Consider the following 10,327-nt stretch of genomic DNA (forward strand, 5'->3'; position numbering starts at 1 on the left):
TCAATTGAAAAATTCATTAGGCCCTAATCTATGGATTTCACATGACTGGGAATACAGATGTGCATCTGTTGGTCACAGACCTTAAAAAAAGGTAGGGTTCTGAATAGAGGCCGATTTCAAGTTTTCATAACAATCGGAAATCGGTATTTTTGGGCGCTGATTTGCCGTTTTTTTTTTTTTTTTACACCTTTATGTATATATTTTTAAACCTGCATATTTAGCTAAAATAAATCCAGTTTAGCAGGCAATATTAACCAGGTGAAATTGTGTCATTTCTCTTGCGTTCATTGCACGCAGAGTCAGGGTATATGCAACAGTTTGGGCTGCCTGGCTCTTTGTGAACTAATTTGCCAGAATTATGACAACATTGAAGGTTGTGCAATGTAACAGGAATATTTACTCATGGATGCCACCCGTTAGATAAAATACGGAACGGAATAAACGTTTTGTTTTCGAGGTGATAGTTTCCGGATTAGTCAAAGGTATATGGTTTAGAGAGAAATAGTCGACGCATTATAATTCCTGTAATACCTTGCCGCTGAACTTGAAAGGGGTTCCTTCATTATTTTACAGTTCATGTCTTCCATAGAGAATGTCTTGATCTACTTCAAATAAGGTCTGTGTTTCGTGCAGGCTTAAACCGCCTCGACGTTTTGATACCCGTGTAAATCTCACTAGGATAAGGTAACGTTTGTCAACATATTTTCATAAATCCACTCTACAATTTTTTTTATCTTCGCTTATATTTAGCCAATATTGATCAGAGTTACCTTGTCCTATGGATATCTACACAGTTATAAAATTGGCACGGTGGTATAAGCCTACACGAAACACAGACCTTATTTTAAGTGAATCTAAAAAATATCCTATGGAATAAATGAAGGAACCGCTTTTCAGATTTTGCTAGAAGGTGTCATGGGAATTATAACTCGCACTTTGGTTGTCAATTCTTACCATGCCCATTATTAAAATAGGATTTCCTGCATATAGAACATTTTTTTCTAATAAATCGGCCGATTAATCGGTATCGGCTTTTTTTGTCCTCCAATAATCGGTATCGGCGTTGAAAAATCATAATCGGTCGACCTCTAGTTCTGAATCAGAAAACCAGTCAGTATCTGGTGTGACCACCATTTGCTTCATGCAGTGCAACACATCTCCTTTTCATAGAGTTGACTAGGCTGTTGATTGTGGCCTGTGGAATGTTGTCCTTCTCCTCTTAAAATGGCTGTGTGAAATTGCTGGATATTGGCGGGAACTGGAACACGCTGTCGTACACGTCGATCAAGAGCATCCCAAACAGGCTCAATGGGCGACATATCGGATGAGTATGCAGGCAATGGAAGAACTGGGAAATGTTCAGCTTCCAGGAATTGTGTACAGATCCTAACGACATGGGGCCGTGCATTATCATGCTGAAGCATGAGGTGATGGACACACTGCCAAATTCTCTAAAGCGAACTTTAAGAGAAATACGCTTTTTGTGCGTATGGACAATTTCTGGGATCTTTTATTTCAGCTCATGAAACATGGGACTAACACTTTACATGTTGCGTTTATATTTTTGTTCAGTGTGGGAATAGTGGGCAGTAGGCAGTGGGCAAGGGCGCTATAGGCTACAACTTGTAATCAACAATTTGTTGAATACATTGATTATAAGGCTGAAGTGAGTCTATATAGCCGATACGTACATGCATTTCTTGATACACTGTCCATATAGGATATTCTGCTTTTTTTTTTTTTACATTGCATGTTTTTTCTTTTTAATATTGTATGACATATTTGATGTATGCTTTTGCATAGTGTACAATGATGTTTAATAAACTGGCTACACTGCGCCCCTCTCTAGCAGGGGTACAGGGGACCTCTCTGAGCAGTATCCCCATTTTTGAGGAGCCCTCACACAGCTCCAGGGTGAAGTTTCCCCTAGGTACAGATCTAGGATCAGCTTCCCCTCCCCCAATCCTAACCTTAACCATTAGTGGGGAAAATGCAAAACCTACCCAAGATTAGAGGTCGACCGATTATGATTTTTCAACGCCGATACCGATACCGATTATTGGCGGGCCAAAAAAAGCCGATACCGATTAATCGGATGATTTTTTAAAAATGTATTTGTAATAATGACAATTACAACAATACTGAATGAACACTTATTTTAACTTAATATAATAAATCAATAAAAATAAATGTATCCTCAAATAAATAATGAAACATGTTCAATTTGGTTTAAATAATGCAAAAACAAAGTGTTGGAGAAGAAAGTAAAAGTGCAATATGTGCCATGTAAAAAAACTAACGTTTAAGTTCCTTGCTCAGAACATGAGAACATATGAAAGCTGGTGCTTCCTTTTAACATGAGACTTCAATATTCTAAGGTAAGAGGGTTTAGGTTGTAGTTAATATAGTATTTATTTCTCTCTATACCATTTGTATTTCATATACCTTTGACTATTGGATGTTCTTATAGGCACTTTAGTATTGCCAGTGTAACAGTATAGCATCCTTCCCTCTCCTCGCCCCTACCTGGGCTCGAACCAGGAACACATCGACAACAGCCACCCTCGAAGCAGCGTTACCCATGCAGAGCAAGGGGAACAACTACTCCAAGTCTCAGAGCGAGTGACGTTTGAAACGCTATTAGCGCGCACCCTGCTAACTAGCTAGCCATTTCACATCGGTTACACCAGCCTAATCTCGGGAGTTGATAGGCTTGAAGTCGTAAACAGCTCAATGCTTGAGGCACAGGGAAGAGCTGCTGGCAAAACGCACAAAAGTGCTGTTTGAATGAATGCTTACGAGCCTGCTGCTGCCTACCACTGCTCAGTCAGACTGCTCTATCAAATCATAGACTTAATTATAACATAATAACACACAGAAATACGAGCCTTTGGTCATTAATATGGTCGAATCCGGAAACTATCATTTCGAAAACAAATGTTTTATTATTTCAGTGAAATACGGAACCGTTCGGTATTTTATCTAACGGGTGGCATCCCTAAGTCTAAATATTCCTGTTACATTGTACAACCTTCAATGTTATGTCATAATTTTGTAAAATTCTGGCAAATTAGTTCGCAACGAGCCAGGCTGCCCAAACTGTTGCATATACCCTGACTCTGCGTGCAATGAACGCAAGAGAAGTGACACAATTTCACCTAGTTAATATTGCTTGGTAACATTGATTTCTTTCAGCTAAATATGTAGGTTTAAAAATATATACTTCTGTGTATTGATTTTAAGAAAGGCATTGATGTTTATGGTTAGGTACAGTCGTGCAACGATTGTGCTTTTTTCGCAAATGCGCTTTTGTTAAATCATCCCCCTGCATTGCATCGATTATATGCAACGCAGGACACGCTAGATAAACTAGTAATATCATCAACCATGTGTAGTTAACTAGTGATTATGATTGATTGATTGTTTTTTAAGATAAGATAAGTTTAATGCTAGCTAGCAACTTACCTTGGCTTCTTACTGCATTCGCGTAACAGGCAGGCTCTTCGTGGAGTGCAATGAGAGGCAGGTGGTTAGAGCGTTGGACTAGTTAACTGTAAGGTTGCAAGATTGAATCCCGGAGCTGACAAGGTAAAAATCTGTCATTCTGCCCCTGAACAAGGCAGTTAACCCACCGATCCTAGGCCGTCATTGAAAATAAGAATGTGTTCTTAACTGACTTGCCTAGTTAAATAAAGGTGTAAAAAAAATATTAAAAAACGGCCAAATCGGTGTCCAAAAATACCGATTTCCGATTGTTATGAAAACTTGAAATCGGCCCTAATTAATCGGCCATTCCGATTAATCGGTCGACCTCTACCCAAGATCAGCACTCACCCCATCCTCATCTTCGATGATGTCCTTCCCAATGGATGCCAGAGTAGTCCACTTGCAGTTGTTGGTGGCTCGGACAGCACAGCGTTTATGGGCCTTGAACTTACACACTGTGGGAAGGAGAAATGCATCAGATTGACACACACACACACAAAAATACAGACACACAGACACCCATATTTATACTGTTGCATGCAATGACTACATCAAGCTTGTGAATCTACAAATTTGTTGGATGCATTTGCGGTTTGTTTTGGTTGTGTTTCAGATTATTTTGTGCCCAATATAAATGAACGGTAAATAATGTATTGTGCCCTTTTGGAGACACTTATTGTAAATAAGAATAGAGTACGTTTCTAAACACTTTACATTAATGTAGACGCTACCATGATTATGGATCATCCTGAATAAATCGTGAATAATAATGAACCCCACGACATCCTAACCTCGCCATTACAACAACAGGGGAGGATATCATTTTTTTGGGGGGGGGGGTATGATAATTGTGCGTCTAACTTTCTCACTCTTGGTCCCCTGAAATGGGGGGATTATGTACAAAAATTGCTGTCATTTATAAACGGTTCACCCGATATGGATGAAAATACCCTCAAATTGAAGCTGACAGTCCGCATGCACTTTAACTTCATAGTCACTGTATCATTTCCTATCCAAAGTGCTGGACTACAGAGCCAAAACCACACAAAAGATGTCACTGTCCCAATACTTTTGGAGCACACTGTATGGCTCTACTTTTATTTGTGGGAATACTTGGAAACAGATTTCCTAAATTTAAATTATTTGTTGCTGAATTCCTGGTGATCTTACAGTCTTTTTGACCAAAAACTTCAATCTTAAAAGAAATAAGAATACATAGCGAGTAGCTGGCTTTGGAAGTCTTCAAGGTTCTAAAAAGTTGGACCCATTCCCGAAATGGACCTGGGGCATAATCATGTTTTTTAACTAGAGACCTGTTGCGAATGGACCCGAGGTCAACTAGAACCGTTCCATATAGACCTGGTCGGATCCAGACCCGGTTTGATCCAAGTGAGGGAAGCAGCAGAAAAGTCATTTTTTAAGCTACTTTATTAACTGGAGCTGATAAAGTCCGAGAGGAGGGAGAGAGGTCGAAGTGCTGCTCTAGCAGGCGGGGAAGGGGACGTTCTGTGAGCGAGTGAAATGAGAGGGAGAGACAGCAACCAACCAAGCCGACTCGCACTATTGTAGACTATTATCAAATATGATTACGCATTAACCGTCTTGACTGCATCAAACCGGGAGAGTCAGGCTAGCTAACATTAGCTAGCTAGGCTAATTGAGGCTGCAAGTGCATGCGCTTTCTCATCCTTCAGTTACAAATAACAACAAATCAAATCTATTTGACTCCATTCAAACATTAAGTAGCAGCCTACCTGTTGGCTCTTGGTCATTGTAGCATACCCTTCTCCTTCCAATTTTAATTCTGTCATTTTAATTCCATCTTCCATTGATTAGATATTTCCTAATTTTTGCGCACACACTGAGGCTCTATGACTGTAGCCTATTGCCGCTTTGATGACTTATGATTGGCCAACAGCAACAAGCTACACTCGTGAAATGCAAGAACAGCAGCATAAATTATATAATTTCTCTCTCTTGCTACTGCAGCAGTCGCGTCCTGATCAGTACGGGCCCTTCCCGACAAGTCAGCTAAAATTACACATAGCCGAGACCGATGACAATCATATCAGATCCGAACCTACTCGGGTCCCGGATTGGGTCTCGGGTATTCAGGTACAGGTGGATCCGTGACCTTAAACTGGCAAATATAGCCATGGCGGTGTGTGTGTGTGTTCGGAGAAGTACGTACCTGCACAGGACAGCCCGTGCGAGGTGACTCCGGAGAGAGCCTCGCGGCACACGTTGCAGTAAGTGGGGCGGGCGTGGGAGCAGGCGTACCAGTTATGCATCCCAGAGAAGTGATCCATGCTATACTGGGTGGACTGGGAGCGGAACAGAAGAGACGAGAGAGGGGAAATAAGTCCTAAATCGTCCCCCTAACCACTACTCATTTCATGATTTCTTCATCCTGTGTACATACATCCCAAATAGCACCCTATGGTCAAAAGTAGTGCACTTTGTAGGATATAGGGTCCCATTTGGGATATAATCTGATCCTGGGGACCCACAGAGGATTAGATTTGTGTTCTTCTTCTTACCCACCACTGATAGGCAACACTTGATTCAACTAATCAAATGCTTAATGTTTTGATGAGAAGTTGAATCATGTGTTAGTTTTGGGCTATAACAAAAAGTTAAAGGGGAACGGAAACACTTTAGGAAGTAAATCCAGGCCAATAGATGTATTCAATCCACTAATACCAAACATGTGCATTTAACATAAAAACATATCTATATTTAGGTTTATTTGAACTGTGGTTAGCACCATTTTAAATTGCCATAGTAACGACTGACGCCAGTGCGTCACTATCAAGAATCATCAAATTGTCTGTGGTATTGAGTTTTGGCGTGTAGAGTGAATCGAAGAGAGTGAGATTACAAGTAGTAATTCAAACATCAACTGTATAGCGCCAGGCTGTATGAACTGGCTCCCCAAAAAATCCTCGGCAAACTACCATCAGCTGCCCAAGGACCCACAACTTTTGAAGAAGTGGCCTGAAAAGGAAGGACGTGTCAGATCGAGCTACCAAGATCTGCAGAGAGCACTTCGTGGAGGCAGACTTCGTGATGAAGGGCACTTTCGAGGGCTATGGTGTAGCTGTTACTGACCGACTATCATCAACATCGCAAAGCAAAAGCGACTGGGCGAAGGAGGCGACGCGAGTCAATGCAATGGAGCCTAAGGTAACGTTAACCGGCCATGACTTTTGTTGACTAGGCTAGCGTTAGACACTGGACAACTTTGTTGCAACTCTAGTAGAAGGTAACTATCTCATTGCGTTTTGTGTAACACTCCCCAGCAAATAACGTTAGCAAGCAACAGCTGCAACTAAAATTGCAACACAGTTTCTCCGTGTACCCCTGAGATTAGGTAATTACTGTAGCTAACTTCCACCTCAGATAGTCAAATACTGCAATACATTTTGTTGACACAGATTTGTTTTTGTAATGTTTTGTTAGCTCCACCTCATTTAGCTAGACTGAAGTTGACATAGCTAATGTTTGCTGAGAAATAAATGTCCCTGTATTTGCTGTGTGTGTGTGTGTGTTGATAAAGCATACAAGACAGGTAGCTTGTCAATGCCAACTGCTATATTTGGGTTCAGTTTTCTTAACGAAACGTTTGTTTGTTTTCAGGATGACGTCTTAATCCCTGGAAAGGTTTTCATCCTGGAGGAGACTGTGCAGGAGGCATAGGTACATGCAAATCCATGTTATTTCTAAGGCTGTTGTTAATTTCAAGACACAATCTGTCATCCCTGAGGCCATTGTGGATATAAAATGGGCAATACTGTATATGCAGTAATTCTTGAATATAACTGTAGCTTAATAGATGCCTTAATTGTTTTCTACCAACAGGAAAGAACGGTTAGTACAGCATGCCAAACGGACTCCTGGGTCCCAGAGTGTTCCTGTGCTACGGTGGAGAAGAGGTCCACCGGGCCCATCACTAAAGAGCTCTGGGCCCAGCTAGATTGTGTTCACGACCATCAGTGTACAACCGAGTCCTGCCCCTGTTTGCCACAGATGGAGAGTGAGATCAGTGAAGACCATACCTCGCTGTATGAACCTGAGAGTTCAGAGCCACAATCATCACAGTGCGAGCCAAGATATTCTATCGATCACTTTGGGGGAGTGGGCTGGTGTTCCGAAAATGGAGAAGGAGCAGGCCATTCAACCCGCGAATTCAAAGATCCACCCATCCATCGGAGTGGAATTGTTTTTCCACAGATTTTTTTTTTACCCATTCAACGGATATGCTACCTTGTCCTGGTCCTGCTGTTTTGACTCTCTCTCAACATATGAATGTTCAGCTATGAAAAGCCAACAGACATTTGCTCCTGAGGTGTTGAACTGTTGCACCCTCTATAACTACTGTGGTTATTATTTTGATGTAAAAAGGGCTTTTGTAAAATACATTTGATTGTTTGCTGTGCTGGATGCTGTGTATTCACTAACTGTCTGAGTGATGGGACATTTATATAGTATCTGTAACATATTTTGGTGTGTATTTAATCTGCATCTTAACTTCTTAATGTGTCAATCAGCAGTATAAACAATAAGTGTCTTCCTGCTCCTCTTTCAGTAAAAAGCTGAGGAATGGGGCTGAAGAAATGTAACCACTCTCAAATTCATAGAGCTATAGAGGTAAGGACTGACCATCCATTATATCAAAATTGTAATCCTGTTTCTATGATGTTTCCACACTGATGCACCCAGTTCGCATTGGATAAAGGCGTCTGCTAAATGACTGTTCCCCGGTAGGCCATCATTGTAAATAAGAATTTGTTCTTAACTGACTTGCCTAGTTAAATAAAATATATATTATTAAAGTCTACTTTGACTCTGCCAACTAGCTGCCCAGAGTAGTTACCATTCATTTCCAATAGATGGCAGCCAAAGCTAGTTGAAGTCACTACTCCAGGGACATGGGATTAGTGCGCGATGAAAGTAGTTTTATCTTCAAAGCAAGTTTATCTGGTTACGCTCGAACCTGTTATAGTGGACAAGCTAACTAATACTATTTTTTACATAAGGCGCAGGCATTAGGCCTATGTCTTGAATAAAAAATGACAGCAGGCTAGACTTACTAAATTAACTGGTTTTATTCAAACTCAAACCATATGTAAATGCCTTTGCTTCTGGGTATGCTGCCTTATGGAAGAAACAACACACGCAGGGATGAGACGCCGTACACCTCGTCCAATTCTAATTCTCACTTGTGCCCATAGGGTGAACTGGCGATAAACTGCCAGCCTGTATGCTCTGCAAAAAAAATCATAAAAGTTAGTCTTGATACCGAAACTAAATCACAATGTATTTATAATGAGCACGCCCCATTATTGGTTAGAATGAGATTTCATGAATCATGATGCTGTCTGCGATTCGAACTCCGGTCGAAAAGGTAAATGTGTTACCGTCGCGCCAAACAGCGCTGGTGATAAACATCGTTATAGGATACTGATTATATTTATATCTATATATGAGCACCTAACTACTACTGATACTAACCTTACATTTTGCTTGATTATAAAATGTTTAAGCAATTATTTAACTGGCATATCGCCTGCTGACTGGTCGAGTAACCTCTTCTACCAGGAAGTCTTTCATAAGGATTGGTGACACGCCCAATAAATACATCGCTATCCAGACAGACTGACAGGAACCTCTGACTGGTTGCAATACAGCCACCATCCGCTGTGATTTTGTGCTGTATCGCCACCATCTCTCCACAACACACACTCATACCCTCTAGCCATTATCTGGCAGCATCCGCACTCACACCTCTAGCTGAGGTGTTTCAGGCGGCATGTTGGTGTTGTTACTGCTACGAGAACGAACTCTGATCTGGGGCAACGATCGGTTCAAACATGAACGGCTTCAGTAGGTTTATTGGCTCCCTAACTAACATTATTTCATTCTCTGTAATAAACTAATTCTCAGATTCGGAGTTACTCTGTAAATTCAGCCAATTTTGGGAGTTCCAAAATGTCCTCTCCTGCCAGTGGTGCAACAATGCCAATATGGTGATTTACAGTTACAGTTAGCTGGCGTTCTAAATCCTAGAGTTACCATTCCCCTTTAAGAAACCCAGCGCAGACATTAGCATAGATATACATTGACGATACAGCGAAACTTCCAACTAACCTACCAAAGGTCAAATCGGAGCTATTACCATATTACTTATACCTGTCGAACATATCCTTTCCCTTCCATACACGTGTCTAGGCTATGAGGGTAGGGTCCAGGGGTCAATTTTGGGGTGCCCCAGGTATCTCTGCTTTCCCAAAGTGTGGGTCTTGTTAACGTACCTTCAGGGATTTGGAAGGAAATTACTGATATATGGAAACTCCCTCTAGCCCATGGTTACACCAATCCAATGCGTTTAAATTTGTGGGGAGTAGTGAACAAGTGCACACTTCAGGAGGAAGGAGAGATTATTGGGATGCACCCTGGGATTGGATGAGAGGGAGAGAAGAGTGACCCCTGACCTCTGATCTTGCCCTCACCTCAAAGTGTTCTCTGTTCTGAACACTCTTCAGGGCTGCCATCCAGTCCTCCATCTCTTTCCTGTTGTCCGCACACAGAATCAGCCGACGACACGGAGTGATGATCTACACACACAGAGAGGACAAATATCACTTGAGAAAGAAAGAGAGCGAGACAGAGACGAAGAGAAAGAGCAAGACACACAGTGCTCAGAGAAATGAAACCAGGGGTTGTGCAATGTGATGTGATCAGGATTGCATACGGGAGGAAGCACATCGAGTCCCATGCTTAAGCACTCCTACTGAATGGATGTGTGCCCCCCGTGTATTGTGTATCAGCCTTTTCAGAT

The 10,327-nt window shown here is 41.5% G+C and overlaps 1 protein-coding gene and 1 long non-coding RNA gene across 2 annotated transcripts in view; one reads left to right on the forward strand and one right to left on the reverse strand.

Moving 5' to 3' along the window:
- The window catches only part of LOC120018468 (diacylglycerol kinase delta-like), a 49,399-nt gene extending 39,298 nt beyond the window's left edge, over window positions 1-10,101 (reverse strand). The window contains exons 1-3 of the mRNA XM_038961693.1: window positions 9,999-10,101; window positions 5,678-5,810; window positions 3,835-3,941 (exon numbers count right to left, since the gene is read on the reverse strand). Coding sequence (XP_038817621.1) covers window positions 3,835-3,941; window positions 5,678-5,810; window positions 9,999-10,052 — 294 coding nt within the window. The 5' untranslated portion in view covers window positions 10,053-10,101. The remainder of the gene's footprint in view (window positions 1-3,834; window positions 3,942-5,677; window positions 5,811-9,998) is intronic.
- Window positions 6,134-8,243, forward strand: LOC120018469. Its single transcript, XR_005472231.1, has 3 exons — window positions 6,134-6,672; window positions 7,126-7,185; window positions 7,348-8,243. It is a non-coding gene; the product is annotated as an uncharacterized LOC120018469 (long non-coding RNA).
- Window positions 10,102-10,327: the final 226 nt, after the last annotated feature.

Source organism: Salvelinus namaycush, chromosome 23 (assembly GCF_016432855.1).
Source record: "Salvelinus namaycush isolate Seneca chromosome 23, SaNama_1.0, whole genome shotgun sequence".
In the NCBI taxonomy this organism is placed as follows: domain Eukaryota; kingdom Metazoa; phylum Chordata; class Actinopteri; order Salmoniformes; family Salmonidae; genus Salvelinus; species Salvelinus namaycush.